Source organism: Pleurodeles waltl, chromosome 7, assembly GCF_031143425.1.
Source record: "Pleurodeles waltl isolate 20211129_DDA chromosome 7, aPleWal1.hap1.20221129, whole genome shotgun sequence".
NCBI classification, from domain to species: Eukaryota; Metazoa; Chordata; class Amphibia; order Caudata; family Salamandridae; genus Pleurodeles; species Pleurodeles waltl.
The window spans coordinates 1250918546-1250938808 of NC_090446.1; the positions used below are offsets into that span (position 1 = coordinate 1250918546).

Sequence of the window (20263 nt, forward strand, 5' to 3'; positions counted from 1 at the left end):
TTTACCAGCTGTCACTGAGAGCATCATCTATATTAATTCAGCAGTTCATGATCCTCTGCAGCTGTTTCATTCCCACGGAGGATGCCCACCGAGAAAACAACAACCGGGTAGAAGTGGCTCGGGGCTGCTTTGCCTGATGTAACAATATTTTTCAGTGCAATGCTGTGAACTTGGTATCACTGATAAACATGCTGTGGTGAAGCATATTTGTATTTCTAAGCATAGACAAAGAGCATACCACTGTACAACCCATGACACAAGCTAATTCAAGACAAAAAGAGACAACATAAAGGCAAAACAACTCAAGACACATGAAACGTGACAGCATAAAATAAAGTAACATACAGCATGACAAGGCAAAAGTAACACACATCAGTGAAGTCTAACACCCAGCAGTGCAGCCACTCTTAGCCCTCCATAAAATGACAGTAGGCAAGGCAATATAATGCAAACAATAGACAGCAAAGGAAGGCAAATATTACAAGGAAAGGCAAGATATCAAAGTAATATAAGACAAAATGAGATGGCATAACACAAGGCGAGGCAACTCGCAAGTGAATAGAAGGAGACATAACACAAAGTGTGGTAAGGCAACAAAAGACAAAATGAGGAGACATAAGTCAGTGGAGGACGAGACAAAACTGTGACATAAAACCAGACAATGTTTCACGACATTAGGCACCTTAAAACATGTCAGTCAAGTACAGGGCACCATTGGCCAATTCACAAAGCCATTTTCAGATGAAAACATATGTTTATGACTAAAATTGCTCTCATTTACGTCTGCAGGAATTCACAAAATGACTTTTGGCACATATATATGGTTTGAATACTGTGTGTTTCCCCACCACAAGTGGGGACAAATGTCCAATGGAATGTCTCAGGCAAGAGATCGGCAGTGGAGAGAACAAGGCGTGGTTAGCCTTGGTCACTCGAGAACGTCCGCAAACTTGTATATTTTTGACCATTCACACACCTCGATCAATTCCTTTCCCACTGTGGAAATTCTCGGTTCTTCTCCAGCAAATGGCTGCAGCAATCTCCATTCCATGCTCAGAAGAGGCAGATTAATTACAACTTTGACAGTGACCTAATGAGACGAGATTTCTTGGGGGCGGGGGGACTGATTTCCCCATGGAGAAAAAAGAAAAGAAATGAGGATGCATTTGCACCTTTGGTTTCGTTTCTTCAGTGTGCAGTATTATGCATGTGGTAAGTGAGATCCCAGGAAGTATGCATTGTGAAATTCCGAATAGTATGCATGGACACATGCACCGGACACAGCTTTCCAGGCAAAATGCTTGCAAAATCTAAACAACAGAAGTAAATCATCACCCGTTATAGTAGTAGTTTTATGGTTGCATTTGTATTATTTTTTGTAAACTGAGCCCCACAATGTGTGAGAACATATCTGAGTGCTATCCAAGAAAAAAAAGAAAAAAAGAAAGCATAATACGGAGCAACAGTAGACATTACTACATACCTGAAGACATAACGAATATGGAATGTTCACATGACACACAGTGTCATGTAAAATACTGTACTTAACAACAATAGATGACATAAAGGATAATGCAGCATATCATAAGGTAAAAAAGTGCCTTTTTAAATGACTGCCTACGTATGGTGGTAAAAATACTGTGAGTTTGGCAGACCCTGAATGGGCCATTGGACGCATTACAATCTGCAAGTTATTTTTATTGTGTTAATGCTGAGTTCAAGTGCCCTGACTTGTCTTCTCTCTAAGGATAAGAGAAGTGCACGCCACAGTTGCTTACCTTGGCAGGCCAATGATGTGGTCATTTCTATATTTATATTTTGTAGGACAAAAAAGGTTGCAATGAAATGATGATCATTCTTAAGTGTCAGTCTCCATCCTCCCATATGCAGAAAGTGGGTGTGCCCAAGGAAACAGCCGAGGCTGTATAAAAGGAAACAAAGGCTAGTAGCTTGTGCTGACTTGGGGATTTGGGGTAAGTTTTGTCTCTGCTTCTTTTTGTCGTGCTGAGTGCTCTGGGGAGCTTGTTACTTGCACATCACTTACTCAAGATGCAGTCATTGATGACCAATGCAGACCGCGAGATTAAACATTTTTGCTTTCCCAAATTTTAATTGCAAAAATGTTTTAGGTATACATATTGGTCTGTATACTGCCTATTTAATTATGAAACTGTTCCATGTGTAGTTTGCGTTTTAGTGAGAGCATGTCATTTTATGAGCATTATAGTGCGTTTGTTCACATTAGACCATGCCTCCTACTTTCATGAAAACGGTGTTTTAGATGCGGTCACTGTCTCTATTGGACAATTATTTGTAGTTTAACAAACCTTGAACTAAAATACGCTTTTTAAAAACGTTTCTACAGGTCAAAATTTCAACTATCTCCCTACTTTCTTGTACTCACAATTTCACAATAAGGTGAGAATCTATGATCTCATTTAATTGCGGTTTTATGTCGTGTTATCCGTTGTAGTGCAGAATGCAGTTTAAACGAATTGCTCGTGTATCTTACTGTGCCAGCTGTACATATATACAGGATATTTTAATGATTCTTTGTACTTAACCTGCAGTGTGTGCTGAATCCGATTAACAGTGAGGGCATCTAATAACGGGCGTGGTTGCCATGGCATGTTTGAACAAGTGTGGGTTGCGATAAGTTACCAGATGCCAACACTGATCCTGCAGAATGAGCTTCTCGTGGGGTGGGAGTTGGGCGCAGGCAGAGATCCCAGGTCCACGGTATTTTCAGATGACGCACCCTTCCCCACGTCTTCCCTCCTCTTGTTCCGTCCTCTTTCTGATCTAAATAATGCAAGCCAAGACGGGGCACTTGGCACCATAATTATTTTCTAAGATACTTATTGCTGCAGTTCTTAAAAATCTGCTGCAGATATTAGACTCCAGAGGTGAGCGGTGCTGAGCTGAGAGTGACACTATTCCCGGGTGTGCAGCTGTTATGAAGCCGAGGGCATGCCATAGAACTATGGGCATCGTTTACAAGAATCTGATACATCGTTCTGATGAGTCAGATTTCTTGCCCTGCCCTGCAACCCCTTAATGAAACCATGGATGCATTGTACTTACAATACAGAGCTCCATGGCGCACTTTTTCACAGATGCATCACAAATTCTGACGCATCTGTGGGGCTAACTGACGCATTGCTGGACTAGCGCCAAAAAAATGATGCCACTCAAGCAATGCAAGAAAGACTCCCATTGACAAAAGCCCTGCGCCAGTTTAATGCCTGCTCTGAGCAGCCATTACATTTTTGACGCAGTGAAGGTGCAGAACCATGCCATGTGGATTTCACTGCACCAGTTGTGTGTGGTTTTAATGGGGAAATGCCTACTTTGCGTACATTGTGATGCAAGGCTTTACAAACTGGTGCAATGGTCCCATTACACCAGTTTGTGAATGTGGCGCACTGTAGGGGACTGCTTTGTGCCACTGCTGCATCCAAAAATAATGCAACCCTGGCACAAGGGGCTTGTACATGAGGCCCAAGGGGTGATATGCAGCACCATCTTGTGTCTTCTGTGGTTTCTAGAGTGCAGTCTTTGCTAGAGCTGAGCTCTGTGATTTCTGTATATGTGCAGCTGCTGAAATGCATCTGCTGTTACAGCTCCACCATGTTCATACACAATTGGATGTGTTTGTTGGATTAATGGTTTCATCTATATTAATAAGAACAAAAGGGTCATGAGTTTAGATACAACTAATTTCTTTGGGACAGCGATTATAAAGGTCGACTCTAGAATAATGACTATGACTAGGAATAGCTTGTCACACACTTACCATGAAGCTGTACAGTGGTAGAAAATCAAAAAAGAGAGTGAGAAGTGAGTTCACTCACCTCCACGTGTAAATACCCTCTCAACAAATATTGATTGATTCAGTGACCAGGGATTGGTGGTTATGGCAAGATAAAAATGTACAACACATAGTAGGGAAGAGCATTTATTTCTGCATACTATAACATCCTTCCCTGTGCACCCTCTTATTTAGATATTTTCCCCCAAAATCAAGAGCCAAGCAGAATCCTTGGTTCTACAACGTATATTGATTTACAGTCTCTATGGGGCAATCGATATATTCCCTTCCTTGTGTGGTTTTGAGATGTATGTTGCGAATATGCCTCCCTCATGTGGTAGAACTCTGGAATGATATGCCCCTATTTAATTGTTCATAGCTGCAGCCATGAGCAGTGATTCCGAGATGGCTGCCTTTGGGGTGGCGGCTCCCTTCCTCCGCAAGACAGAAAAGGAGAGAATCGAGGCCCAGAACCAGCCCTTCGATGCAAAAACATACTGCTATGTAATTGATACAAAGGAGGAATACACCAAGGGCAAAATCAAGGGAACCGATGCGGGGAAAACAACAGTGGAAACCGATGACAAGAGGGTAAGTAGAAGCCCTCATGGGGCTCTGAGGAAGGGTTATGTGTAACCTTCTATGTGAGACAGAAAGCCCTTTGGGACCTTGTCAGCGGTATGTGGTGCTATACAAATGGTTTGTTATAACACAGTACAAGGGTTCTTTGCATATCACACCCTACTCAGAAAATGAGGGCCAAGAAAGTGTATTATAGATCTAGCATTGATGCACTTGTTTTATTTTTCAATGTAACACATGCAGAAGGATCCTAATTTGGGGGCCAGGATTACTTTACTAGCACATTACATTATATGTCAGTGAGTTATCGACTGATGTGAACCCAAATTTCCAATGTGCTTTACCAATAATAGTGAGTTTGGAATCAATGGAGATACATTTATACCATATCCCATCATCGTGTGAGTGAAAATGTATGTTGTCTAGCTATGGGAGGTTTAACTTGTCTGTTCTTGTTACTCACTGTCATGCAGCAAGGATCTAAATGGTTAAATTTAATCCCAGAAGGACTTTTTCCCTGGAAGCTCGGTTGCCCTGGTGACATCGAGAGTTAGAAATGTAACATTAGGAGCAACTTTGGTTTCTCATCTTGCTTTGGAAAGAAAGGCTAGGTATCATGCCAGTCTTTAGTGCAAAGCTAATCCTTCCAGGTTGTAATACTTTTTATTCATCTCACTGAAAACAACATACACAATTGAGTTTCAATACAAGTACACTCAGGAATATCCAAAGATTTGTGGTGCGTACACCTGCACCATGTACTCAATACCCCACCTCCCCCAACTCTTCAACACTGTAGCAAGCCTGGGTTTCCATTCCAGGCTTAGGGTATTTTTTACCTGTCATTTGTTGTATGGCAAATGACCAATCAAGTCCCCCTGCTCCACTAGGGCTCTACCAATACATTTACTGAATTGCCCACTTCAATGAAATATTGCTGTAATCTTGCTACAGTCTTGTTACTGTAGTAAAATATATAAAAAATTCAAACGATTTTTAAAAAAGTTGTTCTAGTATCTCACTGCCAGATAATACTGTACTTGTTATTTTTCTCACATTACCCTGTAATTAATAATGTACACTGAAGCTTGCATCATTTCATTTCTTCTCTTCATTTCAGACTGTAACAGTTAAACCTGTCGATGTGTATCCAATGAACCCACCCAAGTTTGACAAAATTGAAGACATGGCTATGTTGACCCATCTCCATGAACCAGCCGTGCTGTATAACCTCAAAGATCGTTATGCATCATGGATGATCTATGTAAGTCGACTCAGTAAAAGTGAGAATTATTTGTATCCACCCTATGTAAGATGTTGATGACATCCTGTTACTTTACTGTTCCAGACATACTCAGGTCTCTTCTGCGTCACAGTAAACCCTTACAAGTGGCTACCTGTGTACAACCAAGAGGTGGTGAATGCTTACCGAGGCAAAAAGCGCCAGGAGGCCCCACCACACATCTTCTCCATCTCGGACAATGCCTACCAGTTCATGTTAACTGGCAAGTATTCTTTGATAACATTTTAAGATGACTTGCAGTTTGGAGTTAATGAGGGACATGTTGGGATAACATTTACAGACGTTACTCGTGTCTACTAAAATACATAGGACCTTATTCACAAATGCATTTTAGTCCATAAACGTAAGTCTAGGACAGAAAGTGCTTTTATATATGCCTGTCAGGAATTCACAAAACGTTTCTTGACACATGGTTTTGCATCTGCAACCATTTCAACCATGAGTGTGGAAGAATCCACAGAAATAAATCAAAGATTGAGAAATTGGCAAAACAAAGTGTAGTTTGCCTTAGAAGTTGCCAAAGCCTGCAGTCCTTTTTATTTATGGGTATTCACAAACTAATGTTTGATCAATTCCCACTCTAGAAATTGTCTTAAAGTTACCCCAGCCACGAGATGGTATAACCCTATTTCCAGGCTGGGAAGAGGAACATATCATCCCTGAAATTGGTAGGGATGTAGAGCATGGGATTTCACCATGGAACAATTGTTTCTCCCACGAAAAACAAGAAAACTACGGATTTACACAGTGGACTCGATATCATCTCTAAGAAAATCAATGCTATGTAGAAAGCCACACAGAGGAAAGAGGCTCCCATGGGAGATGTCACACAACATTCTTAGAAGTAAATATGGAAGCCTGTGCCTGGCACAGCTTTCCAATCAAACGTCTGGGAATGTTTGTGTAATGAATAACACATGAAAGTACATTGAGGTGGAGATGTAAATCTACACATGAACTTTTACATTATTTTATTTATTCAGTCCCACAGACTCTTAATGATGTAGAGAAATGCAATTCCTAAGCTCATATTCCTCCAAGATTTGTATTGGCAGCTGTTTTAATGTCCAACTTCTTTCTTATGGAAAGGTTGCCCGTTGGTGACACCTAACAGAGAAAAGTTCCTGCAAATTCTAATCTTCCTTGGGGAGCCTTGCCTTTTCTTCAATCAGTGGTAACCCAGTTTTTATTTTCTAACCATGCCTTTGTTATGGCATCATCATAATAGCTGTGCAAGCTGTGTTGTATTTTTTATAAATCATGAGAGAAACAACATTTATTGGGTTCTGTCCCAGAATGGTGCCAGGGAGAATGGAAACTGCTGCTTGGGCCTGTTTAGGCTGGGTCATAGAAGTCCTTACCACCTCCCATGTGCCCCTTTCCTGCAACCCTTCAATGCCTTTCTTCACATAACATCTATAGCAAGATCTACCCATATGTCGCACTGCTGTCTTTCATTTAGCATTGCAGATACCTACTAGGAGTGCTGTTGGCCTGTGACTCCACCTTCTCTAACACATTTGTATACCTCTCACTGATATACGCTTTAAAGCTTTTCTCCATCTGGCACCATTGCTTTATGGGCCAATTGGTCTATCTATGATTTACCTCATTCCACTATTAGTCTTTAACTGGACATCAGTACACTTCCTGTGTATTACAGCACCATGGATACCTTCACTCAAACACGTTTCTGTGATGCATTCTCTTCCATGCGCTGTTTGTTCTGGCATACCCTAGCTCTGCATATGCAGGCAATTGGGAGTGGCAATAGTGTTCTCTGCCAATCATTTTGGGATTCCCAGTTACACTAATCCACCTGTCCATCGGTTATTTTATTCAAGGAGGGTCACATCTATATTCTATGAGGCTGCCCACATTCTTCACGCATTATTTCCTGCTTTCTGGATTTTATTTCCATTTTGTGACGATCTTAACCATTGCCCTTCTTTATCCATTTAATGTCCAATGCCCTCATTTCTTTTTGGAGATTTAAGCTTGCTCCTGGCTGTTATTAATTTTACCTTTCAAAATCTGTCCGTTTGTGATTTCACAAGTCTCCAAACTTCCTTCCTTCCATACTTGTGGCTTATCAGTAGACAGAATCTTTTAGACTTGCCATCTTGCTATGCTAGGTTCTACTGATCCTGAAATTCTTCCACCCACTTTAGCCACCGACTGTTTTCATTCCCTAATCTTAATTATCTTCTACTGTTACACTGTCATCTCCTGCACACTCTTAAACCTGCTTCTGTAGACCTTGTGATCCTACCTTCCCTACTTTCTTTTGAGATTTCAGCTACGTTGTACCCTAATCACACTATTTTGTTTTTCTCTTTTTCCCCACTGCTTAATGTCTTAATTCGTTACACAACACCTTCCCTTCCAACTCACTCTTACACAATAATTTTCCACTACTGCCATTTGCAAATTCTGGGACATTTACTTTCCAGTTGATCTACTTTCTTTATACTTTCCACACGTTCTCCTCTTTGCCTTTCCTGAACCCTCTACCGATATTTAATTACTTTCTTATCTCCTCTCCTCATTCTTTGATTTTTTTCTCCCTTCTCTGCAGCGTGACCTTTCCTATTCTCTTCAATCTGACATGCGTATGGCTCAACTATATTTAGATGTTTCTACTCCCTCATGTCTTTTCTGCTCTATTTTACACTGTAGTTCATCTAGTTCTCCAAATATCCTACACTTTTCTCTCCAACTTTGACCCAGTTCTCTGCTGTTCTCCTTACATCTTTCTGGCCAGTTTTTCTTATACTAGTACTCATCATTCTCTCTTCTATGACATTGGGTGCCCACAAGGTCCGTAGTGAGACCACTATTGTGTTACCATTCACTGACTCCCAAACATAACGTAACACTTCAAGTGGTTTCTTGGCTCTATTGAAATATACCATATGTTTATCGATAGCTATTTAAATTATACTCATTTTGTCAACATCAGAAGCATGAACCACCCGGCGGATGTACATTGGGACTGAAATAGGTGTCCACAGAGTCAAAAAAAGACACCTGAGGTGGATTCATTAGCCTATTAAACCACTGGTCTCTGGTCAGCAGTGCTGATATTTCTGTCTTGGGCTGTCAAACCACTTCTTTGTGGACGACTGCCAAATCTTGCTTTCCTTCTCTGTTTCTCAATTACTTCTCGACCATGTCTCTCTTTAAACTTTCAAATGCCAGACAGCTTTCCATTCCTTAAATCACAACCCCTTAAATCCTACTCCCTGTGCTTGCCGGTTCTTGATTGGCATTCCTTTTCTGTCTCTTTCTCTCTGCCCTCCTTTCGCCCTTTTATGTCTAACTGTCCATAATCTTGGAAAATCCTATAACCAGTTTTCTCTGTCCAGGTTTCCTTTCTTTCTCCCGTCTCTACAACCTTTCTTCCTCACCATCTGCGTAATCAAACTCTTGATTATCCCTGTACCACTTAGACCCCTGCTTCTGTCCATTAACTGGGGGAGGAGTGGGGTAGATGAGTGCAAGAAGGTGGCCATTTGAGATTCTTTATCAGCATTTTATCAATATAGCGTGCCCAGAGGTGGCTTACTATTACTGCAGGTTAGAATGCAATCACCATTTTGTTATTGACCCGTTGGTTCCAAGCTTTAGAAAATTTTCTTATTTGAACTGTGCAGAATCCGGAGGTATTTTGGGTGTATGCACGTTTGAAACGCCGTTCTGAAAAGATGTTTTATTTATTGATGAGGAATGACGTAACGCAGTGCCTTTTACGCATCTATGCAGGGACGAGCGTCTCAGCGTCGTGAAGGATGTCGCCCACCAGTGGCTGAAAGCTCAGCTGGAGTGACATGGATTTTGCTCTGTTGCATGCCCTTATATCACGATCTCATCCTACCATTTATTTTAAAAGATATTTTCAAACCCCACTTGTTCCCTCTCTATTGCTATTTTTGGTTTAGATATGCAGAATATGATGCTGGGGTATATATAACATGGATTTTGCGTAAGTGCATCTGATGGGCGCAAAGCTGTCTCCCTTCTTTACCAAATCTGTTGCTATTGGTGGTTTAGACGTGCCATCTGGAGCTAGCTTTGCTTCTGTCAGGTGCACTTATGACAAGCCCATCTTCCCTTTCCTCCAATAGCGCAGTCATGCCTTCATTTCTTCCTTAACACCCCTATCTATCTTCTGAATCACACCTCTTCTCCCCAAAGACATGCGTGGTGGTGTCCTCCTCCGTTCACCCACCCATAGAGTCTCTCCTGCTCCACAGACCCAGCCCATTTCTCATTCATCTAATTTACAGTGAACAGAAAGTGTGGCTGGTTTAGGATGGGCAACTACCTTTGACTCTGAAAGAAGAGCCAGGGACTCCATTTAGGGGTCGTCAGGGGTCGCAGCTGCGACCCCTGGCTTGCCCATTGTGACCCCTGGCACTGCCTTTTCGATTCCTGACCTCAGAGGTGGCAAAGTCAGTGCTTTGAACACAGGCGTAGCTCGCCCTAATAGACTTCGTTTGGGGCTCCACTTTCCTGGTTTTTTGTTAATTTTTATATTACACAAATAGTGAATAATATTTAGTATTTGTGTAATAAAAATGGAGTACAATTCGCTGGAATTGACTCTTTCTGGCAGCTAAGGTAAGTAAAAATGCTTTCAAATGTATGTGGTATGCATGCTTATGGGTGTGAGTGTGGCTATGTGAGCGGGAATTCGGGAATATGTGTGTATGTATAAACATGTGTGTGGGGGTCACAGTAAAGAGTAAAGATCAAGTGTTGTGTGATGTCACTCCTGTTACCCCTGGCATTTTGGTGAATTGACACCCATGAGAAGACCTAGTGCAAAGCTGTTCAACATCCACTATGTCTTCATTCAAATGGCTGCTAGTCATCGAAGAGCGTAATCACTCGTTGAGTGATACAAAAAGCAGTGCCTGTTAGATGTTCACACAGTACCCAATGAATATTGAAATAGATGTTTGTGTTGTAGAGGACCACAATGGTTAGATCAATTATTGGCTTTAATGATGCAAGAGATATGAACTGGGCCTTCACTCTGTGACTTTCATTTCAAATATTCAAGAAAACTCAGCCCTTCCAGCTACACCGAGTTATTGCTACTCACTCCTGGATTTATTCAATATAATCTCAGTTCATGCATGGTTGGCTAACAGACGTTTATATTGCTTGCTTACAGTATTCTATACCTCGTTCTGCTCCGTCATATTTTTCTTTTTAAGATTATGGATTGAATGTTGTGTACAGTGCAGAGACTTTTCATAGAAACCTTTTTTGTGTTTTTTTTCTAATACATATTTGTACTGCTTTAACAGATCGTGAGAACCAGTCCATTCTCATCACGTAAGTATTTACTCACGTTGTATTTGTCAATGCAATCTGCCCGCCAATCCATTATTTGCTCTGGTGTTTAAACCAGGCCAAAGTTATAAATTCTTGTAAAACGTACAATAATTATTGTTCCTTTTTCATGTGCTGCATGCCTCCAAGGTTTTGTTTCTGGCACCAGTAATTTTAGGAATATCTCTAAAATTGCAGAGAAATTGAGATGGATGGGGGGGGGGGATTGGGCAAGTGAATGAAGGATCCAAGAGAGAGAGGGGACCACTTAGAGTTTGTTGGAGCAGAAGTACAGTGGTCCCACCCTGTCAAACTCAGTGTTCTCCCACTCAGGGAACCATTGGGTTTACCACAGCAGGGGCTGAGCCCGCTCCACAGGCTTAACCCCTTGACCTGACGGCTTGTACACCAAAGTACTGGAGTTCATACTGACAGTTACTTTACACTACGCAGGGCAGCATGAACGTCAAGTGAGGCACGGTTGTCCCTGGGAGGGAAAATGCACAATGGCTCCCATGCTCAGTGAGAAATAGCCCTGTGTGTTAAGGGCCAATATTGTTTTTTCTTAAAGCAAACTCCTGCTTTAGACTATTTAAAACTTTCCTACAGTAGCATAGCAGTGGCCTCACAGTGGTGGTTCCACTGAAGGCACTAAGATCCTGTCTGCCTTGTTCGGATCTCCATCCATCTATGGAAACAGTTCCTTTGCTAGGGAGGTGAGGCCTCCGAAGGCTTGACAGGCCATTGGACTCCCTACCTTACTCTAGATGAGGCCCAGAGTTGGGACAGTGTTGCTGATGCTTCTTGCAGAGCCTTTTTTACTGCAGTCTTTCAGTCAGTAGAAGGGCGATGAGCAATGGCTTGGCTTTTCTCTGGTGTTGGTGGGAGTATGTTGTCAGATTTCTTTCTTTTTGATATCGAAATGGGAGTCAAGTGTCCATTGGACTCTCGCTATGAAGAAACATGTGGTAATAAAATGCGTAATTATGTGATAATTTATAACGAATCTACGACATCAGGGATATTCCATCCCTGGGCATTCTTTTCTAAACATCATTCTATTGAGGTGTGTTAGTACAGTTGGTTCATTTAAAAGTGAGCCAAGAAAGCAACTCCGGCCGCAGTATGGTTCCATTCTGCACTTATATCTAGGTTTAGTAGCTAATTATTGTTGCTTAGTTGGTTAACTAAAATGCTGCATATTCAATATTTCAGGAAAGATTCGTTGAATAACACAAATGTGTGTGTATAGGGATCAAAGATCAACAACATCAGTGTCATTTAAAGTAGTACTTCTTTCTTCATGCCTCTGCATAGCCCAATTTTAGAAACACACGCTAGAGGCTTCCTGAAACCATCTGAGTCAGTAGGGTCAGATGGAGTTCCTGTCTTCCCAGCCTCCAAGCATGTGTCAGCACACAGGCTGCCTCCTAGAAGGGTTATAGAGCTAGTAGAATAGAGCCTGGGTAGGACATTTTCGGCTGGCACTGTTTTCTGGAAATATTTCTTGTTCCAGTTTTTCTGTCCAAATACTTTACAGTTGTAAACAATGTTTTAGCAATTATTCTAAGCAGCATTTTTTCAAGGACATTATTTTTCTCTATCAAAATTTTGCTGGACTAATTCCCATGTAATAGTATTTTGTGGGTGCAATTATTTTGCCACTTTATTCTGAGGGGCAATTAACACTCTATTGCAATAGTTTTCAGTGGCAGAATGATCACAATTGTGTTCTGGGGCTGCTATTCATGAGCTACGATATTTTGGAAGTCTTTGTCTCATTACAATGTGATTTGTGTTTCCATTACACCCATAAAGTGATCTGCATATTAAGCTAAATTGCATTTTAGACCAGTTAATTCACATTTTGTAAAACAAAGGATAAGTGTTTAACAAACATATTTACCCTCATGAAAGGAAGGATCTGACTATCGAGTTCATATTCACATAGCTAGTTACAAATATGAACTTCAATACTGGATACATGTCTTCTGCAATAATATTGCTGAAAGTCATGTTGCATGTCATCAGTGTAAACAGTTAAGTCATTGGTGTTGTCAATAATGTTTTTCATCATTTCGTTTGAAATGTATGTTGCCCCAGTTGGAGGGTTTGGAACATTAGGGGTGGTCAAAATTATAATTCCTTTAGTAGGACTGGGTGAAAGTCATAATTTTGTACCTTATGAAATTGTGAAATATTGAATTTTGCTAGCAAGTGAAATGGTCCCCCTTTTAAGAAAACTGCCACATAAATTCAATTTGTTGGTTTATAATCATAATAAGTAAAAATAACTTTAGAGACATTGCCTCAAAAATGTGAATGCTTTTTTCTCCCACAAACAATGTTTTTAGGATTACTAGTCACTTAATTGTTTAATAAAATGTAAATATAACATAACATTTCTCTGAATTACTGGAAATTTTCAGAGGTGAAGTCTTATAATTTAGTACACCCCTATTGCTTTCATAGCATATGTGAGATGTATTAATAATTAAGTGTTTGTTCTTATGTTTATGAAACAGTTATGTTCTACATCTAAACAATTATTGTTTGGTTTATGACATGTAGCCTCTTACAATTGGAAGTTGTTTTGTCGTATGGTCTCCTATTTTCAGCACCTTAAGATGTATTAAACTATTCATTTTATCTTTTACTTTTTTATCTTTTACTTTTTTATCACAGTGGAGAATCCGGTGCTGGAAAAACTGTCAACACAAAACGTGTCATCCAGTACTTTGCAACAATTGCAGCTGCTGGTGATGTGTCCAAAAAGAAGAAGGAGGAAGCAGGTGGCTTAAAGGTATCCTACCTCTTAGTTTTAATAATTCCTAACACTACATTAGCAAATCTCCAAGTACATAAAAACGGCATTTATTATTACAAGAGTTAATAATATTAAACAATTGCAGTGGAATGGGAAGAGGTCAGTGGTATCAGAAATACTATGAAATATCCAGTTATACACATTATCTAGATAGTATTTCCTCTCCTTTACTATGAAAAGAATGTACAAAGATGAGGTTTTGGGAGCTCCTGATGGCATACATCTAGGGATATTTTGCAGAGGTTTATAGAAAGAGCTGATGTCTTAGTTTAAGCAATAGTCAATTGATATTGTGAATCATGCTGTATTTGAAAGTCTGTACTCCAAAAGAACTCAGGGCCTCATTTACAAGCCATTTGCCCCACCACTGCATCATTTTTGTTTACGCATCCATGGCGCTAGCAGTGCACTACACTGCTCCATATTTACAAACTTACACATTGGGCCTAATGTGTCAGTTTGCAAAGCCCTGCATCACAGTTTATCTGCATCAGGTATAATGTATGCAGAGTAGGCATTCCACGTAAAAGCCACATAGAACTGATGCAGTGAAATTTACAACTTTTCACTGCGTCATTGTACGACTTCACTGTGTCAAAAGTTTATCAACTGCTCAAAGCAGGCATTAAATTGACACAGGGCTTTTTCCTATGGGAGCCTCCTCACATGGCTCGAGTTACGTCAGTTTAGTATATGCACCTAATTAACAAGAGTGGATTTGGGAATGTTAAGTACATTAGTCAATTTTTTTTTTGTATTATTGTTTTTTGTGGAGAATTTGCAGTTGGGCCATAATAGGAAAATATGTATACAGTATGCTTTGGTGAATTAATGAAATGCTTGGAACGTTTGATGAAATCAATAATAAACATATATTTGATTTGAAAATACATGTTTAAAACCATTTGTAAAATATGGTCCCATCAATTCTATTGAGGCGACATTTTTCACTGATATTTGATTAACTAAAATCAATAACTACATTGTTTGTTTTACAAATCACAAAGCTTAGGTTCGGGTGTGATCACTGTAGGACTTGCAAAATACCATTTCCTATGATGTTATTGACATGGGAAAATGTGCATAATAGCTAGAGTAATTTAACTAGGTAGTGTGTTTTTAAATGGCTCCAACATGTGTTAATATAATACAGTTTTTACTTGTTCATAATAAAGATTGTGAACTTCAAATAAAAAGCAGCAATTTATTCAGTTTGTTTATAAAAGGGTCAGTTTTAGAATTCAGAAATTAGAGCTCATATAAATAATGTTTTTGTAAAGATTGGTAATTGTATACTAATATTTTCTGAGAAATTATGTATAGGTATCATTTCACTGAGTCACTGTATTTGAAACTAGTGTCAAATGTTGCTACTAAAAGTATTAGGTTTGAAACTCATGTTTAGTGATGTGATGGTAAGGCTTCATACATAGTCATGGATAAATGATACCTATTTTTATCTTTTTCTGTATTCTTTTGCTGGCTATCAATTGCAACAATATTATTGTAACATATTTTTTTAACACTTTTAAGGGTACACTGGAAGATCAAATTATTTCAGCTAACCCACTCTTGGAAGCTTTTGGGAATGCTAAGACCGTGAGAAATGACAATTCATCACGATTTGTAAGTTCAAAATGTAAACACAATCTGAATGGTATAGTTTCTGTGAGCAGTTCTTATAAGAGGAAGGCGGGCATGGCACCCCCCTCCACTTTCAGCCAAAAGCCACATGCTTCTCTTTGCAGCAACTTGATTTTATATGTGTATTAGTGCCATGACATACCTTTTAAAAAGTTATTTTAATAGAGATTTGCCGAAGACAGTTGGCTTTTTTTAATTCTTTCCAAGAAACCTTTAAAGTATCTCATGATTAAACAAATAATAATTGTGGGACCAGAATTAGGCTATAATTATTCTACAAAATGTACTCATAAAATACTTTTTCATCTGTAGGTTACCCTATTTTATTATTGTTTCTTTTGAAAGAATACCTCGTAATTGACTTGACGTGTTGAATAAGTCCATTACCTTCAGGGCTTGAACAAAGAATTGTGGTGCCAATTTATACCTTGATCGTTGCTTTGGAATAGTTATGATGTACATTGTTCATGTTGTGGGCCCTCGTTATGTGTTGGGTATTGCCATGTTTGTATCATTCCTTTACTGCTGGTAGTACATTCCATCCCCTTACACGAAGGTAAAGAGAGATGTGCAATTTGTACCGTTGGTGAGGGAATCAAACCTGTTTAACTGCCTTCTCATTCCACATACCTCACAGACTTCAGTGACAGAGAGAAGACAAACACTGCATCCCTGTAACCGGGTGTTGTTACTCCTTTTAATGTAGGACTAGTGAGCCACATGAAATGCGAGTTGATAAAATAGGCCACAATAATACCAAAAGTGGGCTGGAAGGATTTCTAGTGATTGCTTCTGTGATGCGGACTTAAGTAGAACGTGTAAGAGAAATAGTCAATTAGATGACATTTCAGTTTGGCTTCCTAGAAACTGCTATACATGTAAAATGGCATGTTTGGCAGTTTTTCTATAGAGACATGATTTTTCCATAATGGAGCTGGTTCTCTCACATCTCCAAACTGCTTAAAGCTACACATGTATTGGTATATATCACGCAGCCAGAGTGGCAAGGCACAACTATAATAGTTAGCAAGTTATGGATATGTAAAATATTCTGGGGAAAGATTAAACCCAGTGATTATTATCCTGCAGATTTTGTAATTTTCAGTATGCATCAAGTTATGAAATTAACATCTTTTAAAAGTGAAACCTAAAAAGTGAAATTAACATATTTTTAAAGTGAAAGTATAATTAATAAACAATAAACTTTGCATAAGTAGTGAACTTTTATATATAATATGTGGAAAATGTTAAACTTGTAACTTATTCCTTTTCACTACCTAACAGGGTAAATTCATTCGAATTCATTTCGGGACCACGGGGAAGCTGGCTTCTGCAGACATAGAAACCTGTAAGTTGCTTTTTGTATATTGTTTATTTTAGCCGATTAATGAGAAAGTTGATTTGTCGTGCAATGACAATGTTATATTTCTGCTGTAGATTTGCTGGAAAAGTCTAGAGTCACTTTCCAGTTGCAAAGTGAGAGAAGCTACCACATCTTTTATCAGATAACATCAAATAAGAAGCCTGAGCTGATTGGTAAGTGATTGGGCCGTTAGAGTCTATGACCTGCAGTGCAATATTGTCCTATGTGCAAGCTGTCTGGAAATACATGTAGGTCTCAGGTTTTCTAAATGTACACATGTGGAAACCGTCATTGTTGTGAAATGGTATTTATATGCTGTGAAACACAACACATGTGAATCCACCAGCCTTGGCATTAACATTGTAGTACACATTTGCTACCAATGGAAATAATGTGTTAACTGTGTGTCTGTGATGTGAGTAATGTGTGATGTTGAATTCCTGTGTGTTGTGTTAAGGCATGTAGTGTGTGTCTGTGTTTTATAGAGAGTGTGTGGTATGCACTGAGTGGTATAATGTCTATGTATGGGTTGTGTGTATGCAAATTCCGTGTAGATGCCTTAATGGGAGGCAGAAGTCATTACACTAGATGCCATTTTGGTGAGGGCAGAAAGAGGGCTTTAGATTTTGCACGCACAGTCTGAAAATATTAGAGGCAGCACCGCCTTCAGAAGATCAGTTCTTACAGCTAAAGTATGGGTTATCCTAAAACTAGTCATGTGTCTTCAAGTGTGATCTGTATTTGATAAGGTGCATTGGCTAGTGTGCAATGATTTCCACTGAAAGTGAGGATACAGTATTGGAGACAGATTTTGTTTACAGGTGGAGATAGTGCAGGGTTCCTAAATTGTAGTAGTCATGTGGTCCAAAGTATGGCAGCATGCGATAAGGTGGACTGCGTTGCACAGAACCTATTTGCATAATCTGAGGATCCGATCAGTAGAGTTAATATACTCAGTCCTAGATGACAGTATGGAATGTAGTGTAGCTCCTTAGGAATTTTAGTGGATAACATGCATTTCATAAAGTTTCCAAGAAGATACAATTGTAATTGAGGCTGAATGAGCAATCACACTGGGGTTTCCACCACAGTTTATATTCCAGCATGAAAACTTGGAAATGTGCTTGGGAGACCAGCGAGGAGATTGTTTAGTTTGCTGACAATTTTCCTTACCAGGTTATACTGTAAATCTTTATGTCAGAGGTAACAAGAAAATGAATATACTTTAAATGGAGTAAGCCTGGCACAAGGATATGGATATTCAGACCACCGTTTCATAGGACCATTGTCTAGGAATATAGGCATTTCTGTATATTTGGCAGACTTTTGCGCTGTGATTGCAATGCAGGCCAGGACTCGCCAAACCTGACCCCAAGTGGCTGTAGTTAAAAATTGAACAACATGGGTAACCAAACTAATCCCTCAGGCATTACACGGATAATTTGTAAATGTTAAGTGTAAACTTTAGTGTGCCTAGTTGCTGGTGGTAATTTAAAAAGGGCTGGAGACTACCTATTTACCAGTGGTATTGCTTTTCTCCTTTAGGAAAGTTACAGCTGACTACATTTAGAATTTAGGACTAAACAATAATCAAGACTATCTTCTAGATTATAAAGAGACACTGCGTAATAACAGTTGTTTTGTTACAGTTCTTTAATGACGTGCATACATACTAAATCAGTCAATTCCTGTAATTTGCCCAGCCATTGCACTTATCTTGGCTGGAGTTCCATTAAATGCCATACTCCTAACTGAAGACAACTGCAGGTGAAGACTCGGGCCCTGGGGTTTGGAGTGGAAGGCATGTCCTCCTGCCCTACCAAACCCACAGTGACTCTGCTGGGTTACCTTCAGCCGAGCCACCGCTGGTTCTTCCAGCGGTTGCCCGATCCAGCGGTCTGCCGGCCGCAGAGTCGCTGGGTCACAGAGACAGTCGTCCTGCCCTACAGAGGGTGAGACCAGCATAGCTTTTTTCTCTGCCCTCATCAACCCTGGTGCCCTTGGGTGTAAGAGGCTTGGGAAACGAGACAGGAGTAATGGTGCAGCAGCTGTTTTAGCAAACCGACAGTGCGTGTATCACCTTCACTAAGTATTAGCCAAAGAACATGAAGGTGTTATTTGTTGTGGGGTTTGTTTGAACTTGAGAATTTTTAACGAATATACATGACTCACTTGAAATTCCTCTTGAAAATGTCCAATATATTGCGGAGGTGTGCAAGGACAGACTTTATCAGGTCTCTTAAACACAACAGAATGAGGAGAAGGTAAAGAAACAAGAAAGAGTAAAAAACGAATAGAACAGATTACCCCACGAAAATATCAAATACAAAGAGAGAACGGAAAGGACAGCAGACTGAACAAGAGTGAGAGATGTAAATAATAAACGTGGAGTCAGGATTTATGTCCATTTCGAGAAGTGTGGGCATGCAATTCGTATTGTTAATGAACTCTTAGAAAACTATGCCTGGGAAAAATCTCACCATCATGATCTCGAACTTCTGTGCACCAAATAATGTCTTTGTGGTGCTTGCTTACTACATTGGTGTAACAGTTTCATATACATCGATAACCAGAACCAGTGAGGTAAGCAGCATACATTTTGTACTTTACTATAATGGCTGCCCTTCTTTTTCAGAAATGCTTCTTATTACAACCAACCCCTATGACTATCCCATGGTCAGTCACGGGGAGATCACTGTGGCCAGCATAGACGACAGCGAGGAGTTAATGGCAACAGATGTAAGTACTAGCTGTGTCCCGGCACGTGCACGCGGCCTACTCAAAGTAGAAAGTTGTTGCATGCATATGACAGCCTGCTGTGTAACATTGATAGAGAAAACAACTATACTCTGACTCAAAACAATCGACACATCATAAACACCAGGGCCATTATTTCGAATTCTGGATTTTTATGACAGTGCTCGCTCCTCCATCCAGATTACAAGTTGTGTGGCAACTTTGCTTTCGATGGTTTTTCCACACACAGATTCCTTCGCGAATGCATGAAGGAATTTCTAGTAGACGGGCAGGAAGGGGGAAACTGCATTAGTTGCGGCAAAACAAATTCCATACTTTAGTGTTTATTTCAAATTACCCAGATTAGAGTGGTAAATTCACCCCAGGAAAAGTGAAAAATCCAAGAATGGATTGCAACGATGTTACTGCACAAACTTTTTGACATTATTGTGGCCGCAGTAAATTGTAAACAGTGTACCACAAAAATATTTGGATAGCTTGAAGGTACTTCCTATGCTTTTATAAGATGTAATTATTATAATCTGCGTTTGTATCCAAAATGCTCATTTAATGAGCCTTTCTAGCAATTAGAACACTCTTTTAACATTGGTCCTCTGTCACAATACCAGTATTTTCTTTTTAAAGTTTTTTTGT

General features: G+C 39.8%; 1 protein-coding gene across 1 annotated transcript in view; it reads left to right on the forward strand.

Moving 5' to 3' along the window:
• Positions 1–2364: 2364 nt before the first annotated feature.
• Positions 2365–20263, forward strand: part of LOC138246132 (myosin-3) — an 83362-nt gene continuing 65463 nt past the window's right edge. The window contains exons 1-10 of the mRNA XM_069200404.1: positions 2365–2418; positions 4191–4402; positions 5514–5657; positions 5742–5898; positions 11015–11042; positions 13725–13842; positions 15400–15492; positions 16795–16858; positions 16948–17046; positions 19509–19612. Of these exons, the coding sequence (XP_069056505.1) occupies positions 4199–4402; positions 5514–5657; positions 5742–5898; positions 11015–11042; positions 13725–13842; positions 15400–15492; positions 16795–16858; positions 16948–17046; positions 19509–19612 (1011 nt within the window). The 5' untranslated portion in view covers positions 2365–2418; positions 4191–4198. The remainder of the gene's footprint in view (positions 2419–4190; positions 4403–5513; positions 5658–5741; positions 5899–11014; positions 11043–13724; positions 13843–15399; positions 15493–16794; positions 16859–16947; positions 17047–19508; positions 19613–20263) is intronic.